Source organism: Dipodomys ordii, unplaced genomic scaffold (assembly GCF_000151885.1).
Source record: "Dipodomys ordii isolate 6190 unplaced genomic scaffold, Dord_2.0 Scaffold95, whole genome shotgun sequence".
NCBI classification, from domain to species: Eukaryota; Metazoa; Chordata; class Mammalia; order Rodentia; family Heteromyidae; genus Dipodomys; species Dipodomys ordii.
Window position 1 is genome coordinate 4,332,605 of NW_012267311.1, and position 20,702 is coordinate 4,353,306.

At 47.8% G+C, this 20,702-nt stretch overlaps 4 protein-coding genes across 7 annotated transcripts in view; 1 reads left to right on the forward strand and 3 right to left on the reverse strand.

Annotated features, from left to right (window-relative positions):
* Positions 1-303: 303 nt before the first annotated feature.
* Spag8 (sperm associated antigen 8) lies at positions 304-1,370 on the reverse strand. The gene is made up of 3 exons (XM_013026577.1): positions 984-1,370; positions 486-894; positions 304-327 (listed from the first exon to the last, which is right to left on the reverse strand). Exons 1-3 carry the CDS (start codon positions 1,013-1,015, stop codon positions 304-306), a joined length of 465 nt encoding a protein of 154 aa, XP_012882031.1. The 5' UTR covers positions 1,016-1,370.
* A 461-nt stretch (positions 1,371-1,831) lies between these two features.
* Positions 1,832-4,423, reverse strand: Hint2 (histidine triad nucleotide binding protein 2). The gene is made up of 5 exons (XM_013026545.1): positions 4,294-4,423; positions 2,508-2,648; positions 2,305-2,409; positions 2,132-2,204; positions 1,832-2,017 (listed from the first exon to the last, which is right to left on the reverse strand). The coding sequence occupies exons 1-5, from the start codon at positions 4,372-4,374 to the stop codon at positions 1,926-1,928; spliced, it is 492 nt and encodes a 163-aa protein (XP_012881999.1). The 5' UTR covers positions 4,375-4,423; the 3' UTR covers positions 1,832-1,925.
* A 3,564-nt stretch (positions 4,424-7,987) lies between these two features.
* On the reverse strand, positions 7,988-12,758 carry Fam221b (family with sequence similarity 221, member B). The gene is made up of 7 exons (XM_013026579.1): positions 12,408-12,758; positions 11,804-11,990; positions 11,524-11,661; positions 9,026-9,136; positions 8,645-8,842; positions 8,388-8,507; positions 7,988-8,039 (listed from the first exon to the last, which is right to left on the reverse strand). Exons 1-7 carry the CDS (start codon positions 12,756-12,758, stop codon positions 8,002-8,004), a joined length of 1,143 nt encoding a protein of 380 aa, XP_012882033.1. The 3' UTR covers positions 7,988-8,001.
* A 2,777-nt stretch (positions 12,759-15,535) lies between these two features.
* Tmem8b (transmembrane protein 8B) overlaps positions 15,536-20,702 on the forward strand; it is a 27,216-nt gene continuing 22,049 nt past the window's right edge. For 3 of the 4 annotated variants that reach the window (XM_013026556.1, XM_013026558.1, XM_013026557.1), the window contains exon 1: positions 15,812-16,147. Coding sequence is in view for 1 of the 4 variants with exons in the window: in XM_013026559.1 (XP_012882013.1) it covers positions 15,610-16,147 (538 nt within the window). In the remaining 3 variants the exon portion in view is untranslated. Of the gene's footprint in view, positions 16,148-20,702 lie in introns of all 4 variants that reach the window. The other variant, XM_013026559.1, reaches the window with a different exon arrangement.

The following is a 20,702-nucleotide window of genomic DNA, read 5'->3' on the forward strand; positions in this document are numbered from 1 at the left end:
GGAGCAGAGCCAGAGCTGGGGCCAGGAGCAGAGCCAGAGCTGGGGCCAGGAGCAGAGCCAGAGCTGGGGCCAGGAGCAGAGCCAGAGCTGGGGCCTGGAGCAGAGCCAGAGCTGGGGCCAGGAGCAGAGCCAGAGCTGGGGCCAGGAGCAGAACCAGAGCTGGGGCCAGGAGCAGAACCAGAGCTGGGGCCAGGAGCAGAGCCAGAACTGGGGCCAGGAGCAGAGTCAGAGGTAGGCCAAGGAGCAGAGCCAGAGCTAGGCCAAGGAGCAGAGCCAGAGCTAGGCCAAGGAGCAGAGCCAGAGCTAGGCCAAGGAGCAGAACCAGAGCTAGGCCAAGGAGCAGAGCCAGAGCTAGGGCCAGGAGCAGAACCAGAGCTAGGGCCAGGAGCAGAGCCAGAGCTAGGGCCAGGAGCAGAGCCAGAGCTGGGGCCAGGAGCAGAGTCAGAGCTAGAGCCAAGAGCAGGGCCATAGATAGGGCCAGAGACAGGAACAATGCCATAACAAGGAGTAGCTTCAGGGACACAGGGTCCAGGACCAGAGCTTGACGTAGTTACAAGGCCAAGGCTGGAGCTAACGTCAGTTGTAGTACAGGGATCCTGAGCAATGCAGGCAATATAAGTGGATGGAAAGCCAAGATTCCCATGTCCCATCTGGTAGGGTGCATTGTAGGACTCAGGACTGTCAGAGGAGGGCTCTGCGGACTCAGCTGGGGGCTGTGCACATAACACAGGTGCTCTGGCGGTAGACGAGGCTGTAGACGAGGTTGTAAAATGTGCAGCCGCAGCGGCAGTTGCTGCCGTTTTGGCTGCCAGGACAGACCCAGGGCTGACATCTGAAGAAACCGGTTCTGAAGTAGTCCCCAGCCCATCGGAGCTGGGGTGTACCTCTAAAGATCTGAAAGAACACGAGGGAATCAAGGCTGTCAAAACACAGCAAAGGAAGTACGCTGCCCTCCCCTGTCCCCTGAAGCCTGGGCTTCTCACGGAGACAGTGTAGAAGACTCCTTCGCCTCCATAGTCAAACTTCAACTACCGGGTTGCCATAGAGACGGCAAACATCGCCGGGAGAGGGCGCGGAACTAGAGCCGGGCGGAAGTTGCAATGGGATTCTCCGCCGGGCGGAAGCCTTAAGCTAGATTCGCGCTGGGGAGCCCCGCTTTCTGTTCCGACTCTGTTCTGCCTCCGGTGGAGTCTTACGGTTCCGGGGCCTGAGAACTAGCCCTCCATCCCCAAACAAGAGTCTGTGGTCAAGGTGCCTTTTTTTTTTTAAATGGGCGTCGGTCTGGCATCAAAGGCCTTCTTGTATATGTCTGTGGAGGGGCAACAGTAGCTTTTCCTTAGTTTAGTTCATTCTCAAAGCTGGTATGTCTTAAAAAAAAAGTTGGGAGTCTTTAAAAAAATACTTGAAACAGAACAAAAGTGAGATATACAGGGCAGCATATAGGTGCGTGTGTGTTATGTGATTACTTCTCTGATAATTAAAGGCCCTTATGTTGACACTCTCTTCTCAAGCCCCTTTGGAACCTGACTTGGCCTCTAAATGTAGATAAGATTGAGAAAGCAGTACACATGGGTTTGTCTGTTCCTACACATTCAGGCCCATTTCTATTACTACTCTTCTAGCACTCTATCACTTGAGCCACACCTCCAGTTACTATTCTAGAAGTTTGATCCAGGTCAGGCAACTAGACAGGAGGCAGATCTACAAGTAAGTGCTCCTTTGACCCCTGAGCTCCAATGTCTTACTCTGATCACGATCAAAGTTAATCGCAGCTCCGAATTCATTTTCTTCCCCTTTGTGGAATAAATCTATATATTTAAGACAAATGTGCAAAATTGAGATACACTGTATTTATTATCATCATTACAGGATTCCTATTTCCCTTCCCCATCCAAACATCTGGGGTCCTTTGTCAGTTGGCAGGTTTAACCTGGAGGCCACTGGAGCTGTCGGCCCCCAAGTACGTGAATGTGTAGGTGATATACAGACTGTGCACCCAGCTTTCCATCATTGATCACTGAAATAGAATTAGAGGTTAAGAAGTCAGGATCATGGGCAAGGTTAAGGAAGGAAGAGAATACTGAGTAGTAGGAAGTCATAGGTGAAGAACAAAGGGTCAAGAGTCACTCACCAAGTCGGTATCCATCTTGCAGGCCCTCAATCTGTGCTATCTTTTTGGCCACAAGGAGTAGATGCCCTAGAAGCTATACGCAGAGGGGAGAGACATAGATGGCTCCATTGACAGGGAGCAAAACTTCTAGCTTAGTCTAGGGATCCTCCCAGACAATCCCTGACCCTGTTCACCTGCTGGTCTTCTTCTTCAGCCTGACTAATCCGAGGAATAGGCTTCTTAGGAATCACCAGGAAATGCACAGGAGCCTGGGGGGCCACATCACGGAATACGAGACACTATGAGCAGGGACAGGCCAAAGACCATCTGATTACTTCATGAAGCCAGATGTTATCTATAAAACTCCTAAGGGTAATGGGCCCCATGGGGATCCCACCTGTGGATCCTCATATAGAATGTCAGCTGGGAGGCTTCGGTCCAGAATCCGGGAGAAGATGGTTGGTGCTGCTCCTCCAGGAGCTGCCTTCTGGGCCTTGGCCACTTCATTCCCATTAGTCAAACTTGCAGCACCCTGGACCTAAAGGTGAGTCAGACACACCTAGTGGAGGGAGTCGGCAATACTTTTCTCATGTCCTCATATGGGACTGGCAATTGCTGTGCTCTAATAATTATTAACTTCAGTGCGGCACTGGTGGTTTATGCCTGAAATCCTACCTACTCAGAAGGCTGGATCTGAGGATCACGGTTCAAAGCCAGCCCAGGCAGGAAAGTCTGTGAGACTCTTACCTCCCCAATAAACCACGCAGACAACCAGAAGTGGCACTGTGGCTCAAGTGGTCGAGCACTAGCCTTGAGATGAAGAGGTCAGGGACAGGGCCCAGGTTTAGAGTTCAAGCCCCATGACCAAAAAAAAATTAATGTCATCCTTCTACAAACCTATTACTGTGTACAGGGGTTCATACCTGGACTTCTAGCTACATGGGACAATCTGGGTTTGAGGCCTGGCTGGGCAAAAAAGCTCCAGACCCTACCTAAGAAATGACCAAAAACCAGAAAAGAGCTGGGAGTGTGACTCAAATAGTAGAGTGTTTGCACAAGGCAATGAACTCAAAGCTTAGAACTACCACAAAAGGAGTGAGGGGAGGAGAAACTATTAGTTTTCACCCTAGGGAATAGTTCCTTTAGAGCCATCTCCAATAAGGAGTAGGCCAGATGGTGCTGGGCCTGGTTAGGTAATAGACAATAAATATTTCTATGCAGGATACAATAATGCAATTGATTCCTGCTAATGTGCCTATAAAATCTTGTAGTGTTGGGGGGAGATGCATTATGGGAGAAGTCTCAAGACTGAAGTCTCAGTTCCTATGCCACTGCTGAATTACCAAAGATAAATCCTTTCTGTTGTCTTCAAATATAAAAGAGTGGTTTGCATCATCTTAGGAGTACTGGAAGTTCTTTTGGTTAAATCTCACCTATTTCCATTATCTGTTTTCTGATCTTCAAGACTGGCTATCCGTTTTATTTAAGTTTTAAGACATTTGCCCCTCCTCTGAATGTCTTGTCTGGCCTCTTACTGATATTTAATTCCAATAACTCGAATCAGTGTTATGTAAGAGTTCAACTAAGCGAACTCAGCATCCCTAGGTCGAGGTAGGGATGTCCAGGTTCACAACTGCTCAGAGAAGGTTGCGATCAAGGCATCAGACATTAGGTGAGTGAGGACAGGATGAATTAAAGTCCTCTGAATCTCGGAGTCACTTCTGGAAAGTGCAAATAAAAGATTAATGTTCACTGGAAGGCCAGGGGGTAGGGGAGTGGGGTGGTCCCGGCAGGAGGCGGGGAGGCTGAAGATTGGATGGAGAAGAGCACGCCTACTTCCCGCAGAGGGCACTGAGGAAGCTGCCCGGAATAGGCACCGGGCCAGCAAACCTTCAGGCAGACCCAAGCAGCAGTCCTTGCTCTGATCCAGGGACAAGCTCGGCGCCTGGGCCGTGTGCAAGGCGGGGGTCATCGCTAGTTTTTTTTTCTCCCACCACCACCAATCCGATATCACCTCTGTACGGGATCACCGCAGCCCCAGAGCTGGGACCTCGGAAGGAGGGGCCGCTCTGCGAAGCTGCTGGGCGGCACGCGCCTTCGCCAGCCACCGAGAGCGCGGCCCTGGGCCTCCGAGTGCATCAGAGCCTCGGGACCCTTTCTTCACTCCCGTGGCCTCTTCTCACCTGCGTCCCCCGGGGCCCCGCAGCCGTCACGGCTCTGCGCGCCGCGCGCAAACCTGCAGCCAACAACACGGCTGCAGCCATCTTCACGGAGGTGCGGGCACAGCTATCCAAGGCAGCCCCGAGACCTCTGTCGCCCCGCCCCCCGGAGGGAACGCGGTGGCCACTGGTTCGGCCGCGGCAGGGGGCGGGGCCTGACAGCCTGTCCCAGGGGCCGTAGGGATGCCATTCACTCACTGCTCTCACCGCCCCCTAGGAGGCGGGCGTATTACTCTCATTGGCTGTCCCGGCCCACGCAGGACTAACGTCCCTTTTCATTTGCTCTGGGATCCAGGCAGCCTGCGGTTCTCTTTCCTCCAGATCCCTTCCAATCCACGCCATTATGTTAAACCAGGAGATGAGCCTTTTCTCTTAATTGGCTAGGATCCACCCAGTGGGTGGGGCTCCCAGGTTCTAGGCTGAGCCTCCTTTCCTGAGTTCCCGCAATCGGCTGGAAGAAAGAAGGGGGCGGGGTTGCGTCACCTGCAGCCCAGAGGGCTAAATGTAGTTTAGACACTTTCACTGCGGTGGGAGGGTTTCTGAGGGCGCTGGGCACTTATTGGCTCCAGAAGCCACCTGGATGAAGCTATGAGCTGGGAAGTTTTTTGGTTTTTTTTTGGTGGTGGTGGGTTGTTATCTGGGGTTTGAACTCAGGGGCCTCTTTTGCTTCGTTGTGTTAGGCCCTAACTCTGAGCCAAGTCTCTAGCCCTGTTCTTCTAGTGATGGAATATCTCGATTTTTTATTGTTTTGCTTTGCTTTTGCCCCAGGCTGGCAAACCTGGGGAAACCTCGATTCTCTAATCTCAGCTTCCTGGATAGGGTTACAGCTGTGAGACACCAGGGCCAGGCTTGGGGTCTAAAATAGGTGGGGTCTGCAACGAACCCTTTCTCTTCCCGCCTCTTCCCAGAGACTTCAATCTTTTGACCATTTCAAAGATGTTAAAGGGCAATTCCTCGTTTTCTCTTTAATATGTTCACTTCAGGTGGGGTTAGGCGGGAGGAGGATGGGAAAGGATGGGAAGGGGAAACAGAGGAGGCTACAATGCTTGATGAGAAATGTACTCGTTATCTTGCCCATGTAATTGTAACTCCTCTGTACAGTATTTTCACAATTAAAAAAAAGACACACACACACAAATGTTCACTTCATAGAATATGTTTTCAGGGCAATGTTTTGTTGTTGTTTTAAGTGTATGATGGAAGCACCCTATGTTTGCTGCTTTCCGAATAAGTAAAGGAGTATGTATCCCATGTTCTCTTCTAATCAGAAAAGGTTACTACTCAGTGTCTGGCGCTTTGCTGGTATACATCTGTCGGTTGTGGGGCTTGAAACTCTGGGTCTGAGCACTGTCCCTGAGCTCTTTAGCTCAAGGCTAGCACTCTATCAATTGAGCCATGGCACCACTTACTGTTTTCTGGTAGTTAATTGGAGATTAAGAGTCTCATGGACTTCCCTGCCTGGACTGGCTTCGAACTTCAATCCTCACATCTCAGTCTCCTGAGAAGCTAGGATTACAGGCATGAGCCAATAACTCCTGGCTAGAATTTATATTTTTGATGTAACAAAAGTCTCAGATACCAGGTTTTAGTCTGATCTTTAACACAAAGAATATTACCACTGTATCTCCTCCTCCTTCGTCATTGTCTTCTTCCTCTCCCCCCTTCCTCCTCCTCCTTTTTTTTTTTCAGTCGGTTGTGGGGCTTGAACTCTGGGCTTGAGTGCTGTCCCTGCACTTTTCAGCTCAAGGCAAGCGCTCTACTGCCTGAGCCACAGCGCCACTTCCCTCCTCCTTCTTTTTCCCTGACATAGGTGCTCCATAATTATTGAATAACGTTTGGTATTTGTTTCATTTCCTTTCATAATGTATAGAACTATGTGTAGAATATTTATTCTCCCACAATTCCAGTTTGTAATGGCAGCATACTATTTCATCATAGTAACTTCTGCTGTTGACTAGTTTATGTGGATGATTATCATAGTGCCTATAACCAGTATTGAGAAACTCTTTGCTTCTAGAATTAGTGTAATCTCTTTATATAGCTATATAACTAGGTTTTTTTAAAATCCTTTAAAGGGCAGACACTTGATCCTGTGATTTTTTTGCCAAGGATCCTGGAAGTCCTGATTACTTACCTTCTCTTACCTTCTCGCACCCTAAGTGCGAGAAAATATAGGACAGCTTCTTTTTCATGTCCTAGAGGTTTCAGTTCTCTGTTTGGGACACTAGAAGACCCTAATGCTGCTCTGGAGGACAAAAGACAGTGGAGCCGGAATCAAGAAGTGGAAGGAGACCAGCCTGGAGGATTAATGCAGTCAACTGGTGATTTCTTGGGTTCCCATATAGAGCAGTAAGCATGGGTTATCTATTTTATACATCCCATAAGTGAGGCCCAAAGAGAGAAAGTCCTTCCCTAGAGTCACATAGCCCATCAGTGTTAAGGCTCTCCTTCCTACCCTCTGGATATTATCTGATTTCTTTTTTGGGGGGGGGAGGGGGTGCAGTCGTGGGGCCTGAACTCTGGGCCTGGGCGCTATCCCTCAGCTCTTCAGCTCAAGGCTAGCGCTCTACCACTTGAGCCACAGCGCCACTTCCTGCTTTTTTCTTTTTTCTTATGTGGTGCTGAGGAATTGAACCCAGGGCCTCATGCATGCAAGGTAAGCGCTCTACCACTGAGCCACCTTCCCAGCCCTATTATCTGATTTTTTTCTTTTACTTTTCACCCAAGTTTCTTGAAGAGATTCCCTCTCACTAGGGTTGGCTTCTACCTCTGCTGTACCAGTGTGAAGTGGTACTTATTGAACTCCTCAAAGAATTTTTTTGGTGCTAGGGTTTGAACTTTATCACTTGAACCAGCCCTTTTTTCTCTGGTTTGCTTTTTGCTTAGGTTAGCCTGGATAATGATCCTCCTATTTATGCTTTGTTCTGTAGTTAGGATGAGAAGTTTGCATTCTACCACACTCAGCGTGGTTGTGCTTTGCCCTTTTAAAATGTCTTGTGAATGGTTTTGCTCAGGCTGGCTTAGAACTGTGATCCTCCCAATCTCAACTTCCCATGCAGCTATAAATCATTGCACCTAGCTATTCATTGAGATAGGGTTTTGTGAATATTTTGCCTGGAATAGCCTCAAATTGTGATCCTCCTGATCTCTCTGTCTCCTAAGTAGCTAGTAAAACAGACATGACACCCAGTTCCTAAAGACACTCTAATTGAAAAATTCTGAAGACTTTAGGTCTTTATCTTGCTAGAGGATGAGTTACATTTGACCTAATTGCTTACTACTCTATCCTTCTTAAAACACCCTCCCTCTTTGGCTTTCTCTTATTTAAGGAAGTGTTTCATTGTATAATTTAGGCTGGCCTGGAACTTGCTATGTAGCCAAGGCTGGCTTTGAACTCACAATCCTCTCATCCTCCCAAGTGTTTGGATTACAAGAGTGTGTCACTGTGCCCTGCTCCTCCTTGGCTTTCTTGAAACCACTCTTCTGATATCAGAGCCAGCAGCATGAATGTGGCCATGAAGCAAGCAGATGTTTGGGTTCAGCTTTTATTCTGGTTGGTGCTGTGTCTTGTTTTCAATAAATGCAGACTATGAAGTCTTATGGGTGAGTCTTGGCTCTCTTTGACTCATTCAGAGTCAGTGGCTTCCACATGATTTCTGATCTGAGGCAGCCTCAGAAAGCCCTGTGCCAGCTGTTGCTGCAATGTGACACTGAAGGAGGGAAGAAAAGAGGTGAAAGGATTAGGTATGGGGTTAGATGTGGGGCCATGCAAAGGCTACAGGAGTGAGGGAGCACATGAACAGCAAAGTGGGAAGTGGGATGAGCAAAGAGTCCTTTGCATCTGAAGGGCTTCAAAGTCAGAGTTTCTGGGGATGACTTCATGGGGGACAAGCATCTGTCTAAAAGGTATAACATTTGTTTCAAGGAATAAACACCAGTACAGGCATGAGATGTGGGCTGGAGAGGATGTAAGAGATTGGAAAGGGCAGTTAGCATGCCTTCTGCCTGGCTTTCTGACTAGATTGTGAGGTAGTCCCTGTCTCATGTTGTTCTCTCACCGCGAGCCTTTTTTTTCCGTCGCTTCATCCCCTGAATTTCAAAGAAAGTCTCATGTTCTTCCCAGCGCCGGTCACAGGCCGCACAGAGGAAATTAGATTCAAAACTTTTGCAGCCACATCCTGAGACAAAAGTGCAGCTAAGGAGAGTCTAGAGATTCCACATAGGCTGCCACCATTCTCCTCTTTCCTTACCCACCACACACCCAAGTGCTCCCCATCCTCTTCCATCCCAACACTCTCCTTTCACTAGAAATTACCACGAGATTTGCAGGGATGGGCCCCAGTGGCTGCATGCTCTTCATGGCTATGTTTACAACGACATTGGGCTCTCCAGGCTTTGGGGTCAAAGGTAGCCCGTCTTTTGAGCCAGAATTCACCCACCTCTTCTGGGCGTGATGGGATGAAGCAAAACATGAGACAGCGGCATTGGCTCTCAGAGCAAGGCACAATCATGTCTATGGAAGTGGGGATGAGTGGTAGAATTAGACCAGCACCTGGTAGGGACCTACCTTCCTATGCCACCCCTCTCTCATACCAACACACACACACACATTCCACCTCCCATCCCTACTCCTGCACCCACATATGAGCTTGTAGAGTTGTCCCTCCACACTGGAAGCTGGTCTTTTATCATCTACCTGTGGTGATCTGGTGTTCTTTCAACAGGTGCCCACAAAAGCACTTAGACTCTTCACAAATCCTGAAACAGTCCCATAGGTAGTGGGGGCAGCGCCAGCCAACGTAGATTCCTAGGGACAGAGGGATTGGGTAACAGGGAAAAATGACAAAGAGAAAGATCTTAAGTTCCCTTCCGGAAGTTCTGACCTCTCCTTTGGGGTGAGGGACACACCTCTATACTTGGGGTAGCTGTCTCTGCCTCGGAGTCCTTAGTCTTATCCCTTATACTTTTTTGTCCTGTATTCTCTCTCTCTTTCCCCCCCTTCCCTCCTTCCTTTACTTTTTCTCTCCCTCCCTCCCTCCTTCCCTCCCTCCCTCCCTCCCTCCCTTCCTTTTTTTTTTTTCGTACCAGTTCTGGGGCCTGATCTCAGGCCCTAGGCACTGTCCCTGGACTTTTTTTGTTCAAAGTTTATGCTCTACCACTTGTGTCACAGTTCCACTTCTGGATTTTTACTGGTTAAATGGAGATAAGAGTTTCATGTATTTTCCTGCTCAGGCTGGTTTCAAAACACAATCCTCAGAGCTCAGCCTCCTGTATAGCTAGGGTAACAGGCATGAGCCCCTGATGCCTGGCTCCTCAATTCTTATGTGTTTGCAGTTCCCTTTCAATTCCGGAATCCATTCTCTGTCAGCCAGTCAGAGATGACTGAAGGTATTTTTTAGTTTCTAAGCAGAAATATTATAGGTGAAATCTTGTTTGAAGATGAACATGAATATCACTGAGTTCTGACTATGAGGTTTCTCATATTCTCCTCTCTCTTCATTAGAACCCAACTTTTCTTAAGTTGTCTCTATGGTAAGGAAGTGGGAAGCTGAGTAGCCAGGTATGTAGTAGAGATGGGACTCTGCCTAAGAGAATAATTAGTGAAGAACTCTGGAAGAGGAGGAAGATGTTGGGTATTACTGGTGCCAAGAAGTAGGAGGAATTCTTTGCCTTACTTCATGTTCACACCTGTATATCCCATCTGTGTTTCCAGTGCTTCTGAACGAATGCCCTGAAAAAGGCTGCCTGCAGTGCTCCAAAGGTTAGAAGAAAAGGGGCAGGCCAAAAATATAAATTACTAAGCATAGAAAGAAGCACAGGCAGGTAAGTGAGGTAAGTATTCCTGAGCCCAGGCACTATCAGGAAACTACAATCCTCTAGAGCCTGGATTCTGCTGTGGGGGCTAACGCTGTCTGCCATCATGCCCATTCTCTCCTGGAGGAAAGGGTATGCTATGTAAACATGGCAAGAAAACCAGACAGTAGATCCCACTCAGATTTTCCTATTCTCCACGAGAACAGAAAGTATCTCAACTTCTAGCCAAAAAAACTTTCTGAGTCCCCATGGGTTAGGGACGCAGCCTCAGCTGAAATGTTATCTCTTTCAAAAATTGCCCTTGTTCTCTGCCTGTAATCCTAACTACCCAGGAAGCTGACACCTGAGAATTACGGTATGAAGTCAGTCCAGGCAGGAAAGTCTGTGAGACTCTTGTCTTAATCACAGAAAAAGCTGGAAGTAGTGCTGTGGCTCAAGTGCTAGAGTGCTAACCTTGAGCAAAAGGAGCTCAGGGATAGTGTCCAGGTCCAGTGTTCAAGCCCCAGGGACTAGCAATAAAAAAAATTAGACTCAAAATTATGAAACAACATCAGAGTTTCTTGGCATGTGGTAGAGAAAGGAAGAAATGGGGAAAGTAAATTACACAGAGGAATGATAAGTTGCTTTTATATTTTAGGATTTTTTGACATAGTTGTATTTTTGTCATAAAAAGAAAGGAAGTATGAAAGACCAAATTAATGTAACAATGTCTACTGAACTCAATCTAAGATTTCCCAGAATCGGTCACAAGTCAGGGTGGCCTTCTTACTCAGATTAGTAATCTGAAGATAAGAAATCCAATAATGGATTCTCCAATATAGCATGGTATGTGAATGGAGCCTGGCACTGATGGCTCCTGTCTATAATCCTAGCTACTCAGGAGGCTGAGTTCTAAAACAGCCCAGGCAGACATATCAGACAGACTCTTATTTCCAATTAATCTGCTAAAATCTAGAAGTGGAGGTGGCAGAGTGCTAGCCTTGAGAGAAATTCTACCAAAAGGAGAATATCAGACCAAAACTCCTAGAGAATTTCTAGGTTGTAGGTCATATCTGCTTTAGACATATCTGTTTTGTGTCAGTCCTCTGGGGTCCTAGATCTGAGGTTGACCCTTTTGTTTTTATTTATTTTTAAAGCAATTTTAGTGTAGTTATATTTCTGTACCTGGGCTTTATGTGAATGTCCCTACTTGTTTTTCCCCCAGACCCATCCTGATATTTCTTGGTCTGACTGCCTGCTCCCCTTCTAGATTCTAGGTAAATGGCTTTGTAATTTTCCTAATGGGAAGCTCTCTATTGGAGGGACAGGTTCCTGGGTCCTGTTGAACTGGAAGATATCCATGAGCCTGCTACAGGCCTCTGAAAGGCCATGTGGGCTCACCTGTCTGAATGGAATTCAAAGCTTCACTCTTCTCCCATTGGAAAAGATGGTTCAATGGAGCACCAAACTGCTCACTTGTCTTAACCATATCCATAAGCTCTTCTTGATTAGTAGGGATTACTGGAAGGCTTGTATAACCTGGGAAGGGAGGGGCTGAGTAACCAGGGGGAAATGAGGAGACCCTAAAACTAAGAGGAGGAGCCATGTCCAAGAGCAACACAGGCCTCTCCTTGTAGGACAAGGCAAGGACAAAGAAAATAAGGGAAAAGGTAGTAATTACGGTTAGTTCCTTTCTTCTCCTTCTTCTTGTCTAGTTGGAGTTCAGGCAGTGATGCATAAGAAATTATGTCACTGGTCTCCACAGTCTGCTCCTCTGGGCTTGCCGCTTCCTTTTGCATTGAAGCTATGTCTGTGCGCGTTGAAGCTAAGTCTGTGTGCACCTCGGCTGAAAGTTCTGAAATGGAGTCCTTTGTAAGGAGCTCAAATTCAGAGGTCCAGCTGGACCTCCTAGTTTGTGGGACTTCACTGGAAGGAATCTCAGGAAAGAAGTCTTTCTTCCAGGCACCAACAGAAAACACAGAGACACTGCCTGGTGATGTGGACTGAGAAGGTGGGTGCTTTTGGGGGACCCTAGAGGTGGGAGTCTCAGAGGTAGGGGCCTCCAAAGAGATCTCAGAGGCAGACCTTGGAACTACAGTGGTATCAGAGAGGAAGGATTTCAAAAAGTTTTGAGAGGTTTGGGATGTTAACGCTGTCTGCGAAGTAGTTGTCACCAAAGGTGAGTCAGAAGCATGTGGTTCTATAGGGAACTTGAAAGTGTATGGCACCAAAGGAGTATCCGAGATAGAGGGCTTCAAAAAGCTTTTAGAGGCCCGGGATGTTACCAGGGTCTTGGAAGAGGTTTGCACTAAAGGAAATCCATGACCATACGGCCCTGAGAAGACCTGGGAAACAGATGGGAACTCAGACATGGGAGGGTCTGAAGGAGTTTCAAAGACAGAAGGTTCCAAGGAACTCTCAGAGACGTAATTCCTGAAACGAGTCTGGGAAGATGGTGTCAAAAGGTCTTCAGAGGCCTGGGGTTCTTCTGAAGGTGTCTGAAGAATGGAAGGCCCCGAGGGGAGTTCAGAGGTAGAGAGCGGCTGTAAGTCTTCAGTAGAGGGATCCTTCGAAGAGGGGTGTTCATTTGCACCCATGATGGTATGAGGTTTTTCTGGGACCTTGGTTGCTTCCATCTAGTGGTAAAATAGGGTATAGGCTTCATTAGATTGAGATTGGAGGATAGGCAAATCATGGCAGAGCCCAGGATTGACAGGGGGTTATGGGATTAGAATAAATTGTTTAGTGCACTTGAGACAAAAGAGGGAAGCAAGAAAGGTTCTAAATCTTTGGGAGTGATGCCAGGAGAGTTGCTTATGTGCTCATACTCATGTGGCATGTGGCAGTGGGTTGTTGGAGCAATAGAACATAAAAATTAAAAGGCTGAAGTAGAATCCGATCAGTAGATGGAAGCAGAGGACTGTGTCCCAGGAGGCAGCTTAAACATAGTTGCCTGCCCAGTCCCAAGTGCTGGGGTTCTGAGCATGACTTCAGACCTTGAAAGCCAGACTATGGAGTTCCAGAGACTGGGAATATCAGGTCCAAGCTGGGGTTGACTTCTGAGTGTGAGCGAATGTTACAGTAAATAAGGCAGGACCTTATATACAGTTTGATTTTTGTCTAGGAACTACACATACTCTCCCTTGCTGATCCCATCTATGTTCAAAGCTCCAGTTACTTTCAGTTATATGCTGCTGACTTTTTTTTTTTTTGGGGGTCCAGTCGTGGGGCCTGAACTCTGGGCCTGGGCGCCGTCCCGCAGCTCTTCAGCTCAAGGCTAGCACTCTACCCTTTGAGCCACAGCGCCACTTCTGGCTTTTTTCTTTTTGCTTATATGGTGCTGAGGAATGGAACCCAGGGCCTCAGGCATGCAAGGCAAGCGCTCTACCACTGAGCCACCTTCCCAGCCCCTATGCTGCTGACTTCTAAGTCTGTATTTCTAGCTCAGATCTTTTTAGAACCTCATACTTTGCACTGATACCAAGCTTCCTGCTAGACATTTCTAACTAATATACCACAGGCATCAAAACTGAACTCTGGGAATTATCCTGGTGTCTATTCCTTCTCCCATAGACAAAGAACTAAGGACTGTATTTCCAGTCTTCCTAAGTATTCATCAAATACATTCTATTCTCTTCTTTCTCTTCAATTTATTTTATGTTTTCATTATCTCCTGCCAAGCTGTTTTCAAACAACCCCTCCACTATTATATCCAGTATATTAATCTATTCACCAATACTATTATTCATTTATATGGTAAGAGCTAGGTCACGTTGAGTTTGAGAGGAAGGGAGGTTAACAGTGACAACTAAAATGAATTGATGTGGCACTAGAATAAATCTGGGGTGCTGAGGGTGAAGGAGTATGCCTAATTTATCTTGGAAGAATATCCCAAAAATTAACTTCTTCCTGACCCAGTCAAGGGTCAAGTGACTCAAGTTAAATGATTAAGTCCAAATCTCTTGGCCTTGAAATTTTACAGTTTGTCTCCCCCCCTCCTCACCAAGTACTCTATCACTGATCTGCATCCCAGCCTTTGTTTTTTGTTTTGTTTTTTTTTTTTTTTGAGACAAGAACGAAGGTTAAGACAAAGTCTCACTAGCTAGCTCAGGCTGGACTTGAACTCAAGATCTTCCTTGCCTCTATCTTCTGAGTACTGGGATTACATGTGAACACCACATCATCCAACAGGATTTGTCATCATTTACAACACTACGGTCCTAACTTTCTGTGGTCCCTACAACCCCTGTCCTCTAGAGACACTAGGTATATCATTTCTTAAACTCGTTAGAGCCTTTCCAAAGGAAAAGGACAACAGGAGAATAACTAGAGACAGTAAAAGGGAAATGTGACCTAAAAGGTGGAGGACCGGTTGGGAGGAGAGAAAAGGGAAAGGAGGAGAGAATTAGGTGAGGGTGAGGATAAGGATGGAAAGTAGAGAATGGGGGAGGGTCAGAAAGTGTTAGGAAGAAGAATGAGTTGAAGGCTTGGAGAGGGAGAGTCACTGGAAACCTTCATACCTCAGGTCTTGGCTTGGTTGTTAAAAAGTCCTTGGGTCAGGTCAAGATCTTGCCATAGGTTGGAGGGGAGGAAAATATTGGTCCCAAGGGAGGAAATGCTCTTGATGTGGATGAGCTCCACTGCAAACCCTGAAGTGATGGGCCTTGCTTGGAAGTATTTGTGAAGACTTGGATATCCCTAGGCTTGGGCCACGGAAATCTGGCCTGACTGGGGGCGGGGAGTGGGGAGGGGGTGGAAGGTAAGGGACAGGGAAGGAGAGCTGTAAGGGAGAAGGTCAAGAGGGGTCTGGGGATGATGGAGGAAGGGGTTTACTGAAGCTTCTAGAACTCAAGCCAGGAACTCATACCAGGGCAACGCGAACGCTAGAAGTCTCCATGGTAACAGCACTCGGGTCACCTCCCAAGTGAGTGAGTTTTCCGGAGGGGGCTGCTCCGTGGAGCCGGTCGGGTGTCGAGCGAGTCTCTGGGTGGGATTCGTGGATACTGTGGGTACGTCCCTGGGGAGTCTGGTTCTGTGAAGGTCTCTGTAGGGTTCCTATAAGATATGTGGGGCACACAGTGGGGGCTGTGAGGACCACGGTGGTGTTCGGGACTCCGCGGTCCGGAGGACAGGGTCTCAGCTGGGACTGGGGCGGAGTCTATCCTCGAAGCCCAGCAGAACTAAGTTAGGACCAATAGAATAGAGCAGGGGGCGGGCTTTGCCGAGAGAGACCAATTGTATTGAGCAGGAGGCGGGACGCCATAGGACGTCAGGCAGAGGCCGCCGCCGCCGCGGGGCCTGGTTGTCGCCGGTTCAGCGCAGCCCGGAGTCGACCAGGCCTGAACTCCTCCCCAGGTCCCGGCCCCCGGCCCGAGGCCCTCGAGGACACCGGAGGCCATCCCCCGGGGAGGGGTGGGGAGCGGAGCCGCGAGTCAGCTCAGCGAGCGCCCCTCGCTGGCCTGTCCGGCCCCGCCCCCGCCCCGGGCCATGGCCCAGCCCTTGTCCCGGCCCCTCGTCCTATCCCTTTCCCAGCGTTGGCCTCCGGCCCCGCCCTCGTCCCTCTTCCTAAATTGGCCTCAGCCCCAGCCTGGGCCCCAGGGAATGCCAACGTCCAGGGCCCAATCCAGCCCCCCCCTCAGGTCCCAGTCCCTAGCCCAGACTTGGCCCCTAGCCTCGCCTCGGCCCTCGTTCCACTCCCTGTCGCAAATCCCAGTCCACTCTCGGTCCCCACCCCATTCTCAGCGGTTGCCTAAGCCCCTGCCCCAGTGCCGGCCCTTACTTGAGTCGTTGTCCCAGCCCCTGCCTCCATCACACTCCCTGCCCTTGTTTAAGCCTGAGTACTCAGGCCAACCCTACTCATCGTCTCAACCTTTGCCCTCATCTCTGTGTTTACCCAAGTCTTTCCCACTGGCCCCCCGCCTCTCTCATACTCTACCCCTCTCCCAGCCTCGACTCAGGTCTGGGCTCCAGCTGCCATCAGTCCTATTGCTGCTGTTGCTGTTCTCTGTCCTTGGCCCCGGGGCTGGTGAGTGCAGAAGTAGTAAAGACTGAGATAACGATGGGGTTCCAGGCTGTGGGAGGTGTGGGCTACAGAGAGGTTCAGGAAAGGTGGGATCTGGGGAAGAACTGGGGGAGAGATATGGAGCAGAGAGATCTTATACAACACAGGAATTGGCATTGTGGAAAGAGTGGTACCGGGTCTGGGGCTCAGCAGGTGGCTATTGTCCTTAAGACAGTCTTCAAGGTTTTCTTTCCCGGTGTCTATCTTACCCCAGTTGACTCTAGCTTTTTTCAGGAGACTCTTGAAAGCTTTCCTGCTCTCAAAGTTTGGTAGAGGAGGGCATTAGAATATGGCTTAAACCTTTGGGTATTGCCCATACATTCAAACAGGGTTAAGCAAAGAGTTCTGAAGGTAACATATTGCAAACAGATGGACATGGATTGTGTTTGTGTTGCATGCATGCATCCACATGCACACGCACACACACAGTACTAGTTCTTGAACTCAAGGCTGAACTTCTTAGCTCAAGGCTAGCACTCTACCACTTGAACCACACCCCCCATTTCCAGCTTTTTGGTGGTTATTTGGAAATAAGAGTTTCACAGGCTTTCCTTCTTCAGGCTGGTATTGAACCTGGATTGTCAGATTTTAGATTTCTGAGTAGCTAGAATTATAGGTGTGAGCCACCAGCACCCCAGCTGGACATTTCCCCCCAAAGCTTGATTGGCTTAGGACTAATTCTTTATACTTTTAGAATAGGGTTAAAACGCAGAGTCCATTTTACAGATGGAAAACTGAAGTTCAGTGAGGGAGCAATTTGTTCAAGGTCATATTTATAAATGGCAGTGCTAGGGCTAGGAAGAAAAAAAGGTTTCCAGGTTCCTCTCATATTAGTGGTCCCTCTCCTTCCCCACTGTAATTTATGCTTAATAGAAAACCAAATTCAAGTGGGTAAAGGTTCATAGCCCAACTTGTCTGTCCCTCAGACAAGAAACTTCCTGCTTAAACTGTTGCTCATTTTCCAGGCTTCAATATAGGGTCACCATGATGCTTAAGAAGTCACCTGGCTAAGAAAGAGAGGCCCAACTTTTGAATGTGTGGAATGTAGAAGGAGGAAGGGGTCTTTGTGTAGGGATGTATCATACAGATGGCCCCATCACAAATAGCCTTATTCTAGGCTTCTGACTACCCCCTTTGACTACCTCCTTTGATCCCCTTCTGACTACCACCTCTGTTGGGTATCATTCTAACTAGGATGGCAATAACAGCTAATAGAGCATGTGGGCTGGGCTTGACTATATAAGCTTGAGATCAGTACAACCGAGAGGTCACAATTGCAAAGATGTTTGGGTGCTTCTCTACCTGTGTATAATAGGTGTCCGCAGGAATGTTGGCAAAGTGCAATGTATGGACTTGCTTATATGTTGGTGGGTGAAGGCACATGTATACTGTATGGGGCATACATATGTCCTGAGTACCTATGTTATTTTATGAGGGTCTGGGGACATATTATAGCCCTATGAACATTTCTCTTCAGCTCTGCCGTGCTCCTTTTACAGACAGATCACTGAAGTGTTATCTTCATAAGTGGTGGTTCTTAGTTTGAAGGCAGTGTTGAGGGCCCATCTCCATGATGTGGGTTCTGTGTTGATTACAGCAAGTGGAAAGTTGGGAATTCGCAGAGGAAGCCAAATTTTCACTTTTGTTAAGGGGAGTTTATAGTATTTAGCCTGATTAATGACTTCCATCCCTACCAGCATAGCATTTTTTTCTTTTTTAAAATTATGTTTATTAAACTACAGAGGGGTTACAGTTACATAAGTCAGTATATTACTTTCTGGACAGTGTCACCCCCTTCCCTTGCTCTGTCCCAGGTTTTTTTTTTTTTTTTATTAGCCCATTGAGCAAGCCCTGAGCTGGGTAGTAGAAATGTATAACAGATAGCTTTAGAGTATACAAAACAGGAAGTTGTGGATAAAAATAAAATTTCAGAGAAGCAGGTTTGATGTTTCATGAAGAACTATAATGAAATTAGGAAAGATAATCATATAGACCCAACTGCCGGTGGGGCTACCCTTAATGCTGTTTATAGCCAATGCCTTGGCAGCTGTGGCCTGGTATTTGGGTTCTCTGTGACCTAGTGATGATGATGAGTTTTGTCTGAGGAGAAACTGGCAGTGCCATAGAACTATCATAGCATAAAGCTTCATAAATGCTTAGTATTTGCTTCAATCTCATTTCAGAAATGGAAGTTACTTCTTGGATCTCTTGGTCTCAACCCTGATCTTGTGTTTTCCTGTTGGACTTAGTTAACTGGTTGATAACTCAAACATGCTTTACCTTTCTTAGAAATTAACTTTTCTCCTAGTGCCATCAGGAGCAGGGCCAGTTTCAGCCTCTCTCTCTCTCTCTCTGTATTTGTATGTGTATGTGTGCATGGTGCTGGTGGTGGGGGTGAATCACCTGAGCTGCTTCATAGAAGGGACACAAGGACAGGTCAATATGAGCTTGGCTAGGGCCTTGCTCATGCTTCCTCTAAGATACAAGCCTTATTCAAACTGCAAATCAAAACTTGAGGTGGATAGGGCTGTGGACACTTCCGTCAAGCATCTGTCCTTCCCCTTTGTACTTCTAGGTTCCTCCCAGCATCCCGAGCTGTTAACTCACTCCTTTTCCCTGACAATCTATTCTGTGATCTCTACAGCCTCTGGCCGCTTGGGGAATGGCTTAGCCAGTTCCCCAAATTTCCAGGTCCTGCCACGGATTTTGAAACCCAAGGTGTTTTGTGTTTTTCAATCACTGTTTCCCAAACACTTTAGCTTCTGTTCGCAGTTAGTGTCTAGATCTGCAGGGAGCAACTGATGTTTTCTTAACAGCAGCTACAAGATGACCCATCCCAGCTTTGAGAAGGAGCAGCCCTTTTGTAAATCCAGCAGAGGGCACCCCAGAGCTCTTATTTCCCCGTAACAATAGTATCCAAGGCTGTTCAGGGACTGGCCTGCTTCCCGATTGTCAAAGCCAGTGCTTTTAGGTACCCTGCTGTCTTATCTATCATATCAGTTAGTCCATTGCCCTTGATCTTTCTCAGATGCATCTCCATTGCTCTCCGCTATGCTGAGCCTTTCTGGATTCCTAGGCAGTATTCCCTCAGCTTGTTAGTTAGCAGGGCTTCCTTGCTGACAGTTGAGACTAATGTGGTTGCCACTAGAAAGACTAGTCATTGGTTAACTGTAGCCTTTTAGGATGAGCCAATCTAAGACTTGTCCACTGTATGAGGTATCTCTCTAGAGCATGAGTCCCGAAGTTGCCCCAATTTACTGTGACCAACCTTAATCAGCATTCTTTTTTTTTTTTTTTTTTCAGGTAAGGGGTAGGTTTATTCAGTAGACCTGCTGGGACCAGGCAAGGTTGGCACTCCACGTGGCTGGGAAAGGCCTGGGAATGAGAGAGAGAGAGCTAGGAAAGAGAGGAAAGAGCTAGAAAAGAGCAGAGAGAGGGGTAAGAACAGTAGCACTCACGTGGTATCCAGGTAAGGGGTAAGTTTATTCAGTAGACCTGCTGGGACCAGGCAAGGTTGGCACTCCATGTGGCTGGGAAAGAGAGGAAAGAGCTAGAGCAGAGAAAGAGCAGAGAGAGCTAGAAAAGAAGAGCAAGAGCAAGAGCAAGAGTTAATCAGCATTCTTATCTTTGGCTGTTGACCTTTTCCAGATGCTTCTTTAAGTTGAATAACAAGCAGTCCATTTGGGGTGTAATGTCTCCTATCTCAAGAGATAGAGGTTATCAGACTAGGTGAGCCTTTATAAGTATTTTCAGCCTGGCTGAAAACTCTCCATTCAGCCTCCCCTTCCAGGTTCCTATTCTGACCTGTAGACACTCACATTCCCAACCTTCTCATTTGTCCTTGAGGTATGCTTCTGGGATCTGAAGTCCCTGGGGCTTTATTCTGGGAGACCTTGCCTGCTTTGGGGGATCTCTTCTACTCAGCTGAACATCTTGCTTTCCTTCATTACCACAGTAATCCTGGTTCCTATGAGTTTGCCTGCCGTCATGACTTTCCTATTCACCTTGGCTGTGTTCCTGACAACTATGATTAGGTATCTTGGCATTTCTGTTAGAGATGACCACTTCCTCCCCACCTCCCAACCTCTGAATATTCTCAAGTGATCTGAGATTCTACTGGGTCACCATGTGTCTGCCTCATAGGGCCTTCCTCTGGGAAAATGTCCTAGCTGTTCATTTTGACCCTGGAGGTTCTGATGACTCTCTTCCTGCGCACTCTCATGGTGGCCTGCCAGTCCTGCTCTTGCCTCTGCTACCCAAGCAGGCCCCTTGCAGGCCTTACCACATCTCCCTTCCCCTCTCCTGGCCTAAGTCAGTATGCAGACAACTCTTGTGAAGTTTCTGAGGTTTTTTTTTTTTTTTAAACTGCTTCTGACCACCCGGGAACAGAAAGGGGAGAAAATAAACAAGGAAGTTACACAGTTCTATGTCGCCTCCCAAGCCCCACAGGTGGAGTTCAAGCCTGTCCAGCGGCTTAAGAGCCCATGCCAACACACACACACACACACACACACACACA

Excerpts from the sequence above, each read along its gene's own strand:
- Spag8 (XM_013026577.1), bottom strand. The coding sequence starts at position 1,015 with ATGGAGGCGAAGGAGTCTTCTACACTGTCTCC. Across the intron at positions 895-983 it reads GAGTCTTCTACACTGTCTCC|ATCTTTAGAGGTACACCCCA; the intron begins GTGAGAAGCCCA and ends GTGTTCTTTCAG. Across the intron at positions 328-485 it reads CTTGTTATGGCATTGTTCCT|CTCTGGTTCTGCTCCTTGGC; the intron begins GTCTCTGGCCCT and ends TCCTTGGCCTAG.
- Hint2 (XM_013026545.1), bottom strand. The coding sequence starts at position 4,374 with ATGGCTGCAGCCGTGTTGTTGGCTGCAGGTTTGCGCGCGGCGCGCAGA. Across the intron at positions 2,410-2,507 it reads TTCTATATGAGGATCCACAG|TGTCTCGTATTCCGTGATGT; the intron begins GTGGGATCCCCA and ends CCCTGCTCATAG. Across the intron at positions 2,205-2,304 it reads CTGAAGAAGAAGACCAGCAG|CTTCTAGGGCATCTACTCCT; the intron begins GTGAACAGGGTC and ends CTCTGCGTATAG.
- Fam221b (XM_013026579.1), bottom strand. The coding sequence starts at position 12,758 with ATGGAAGCAACCAAGGTCCCAGAAAAACCTCATACCATCATGGGTGCA. Across the intron at positions 11,662-11,803 it reads GGAGAAGAAAGGAACTAACC|GTTATACAAGCCTTCCAGTA; the intron begins GTAATTACTACC and ends CTCCCTTCCCAG. Across the intron at positions 8,040-8,387 it reads ACGGAAAAAAAAGGCTCGCG|TGTCACATTGCAGCAACAGC; the intron begins GTGAGAGAACAA and ends TCCCTCCTTCAG.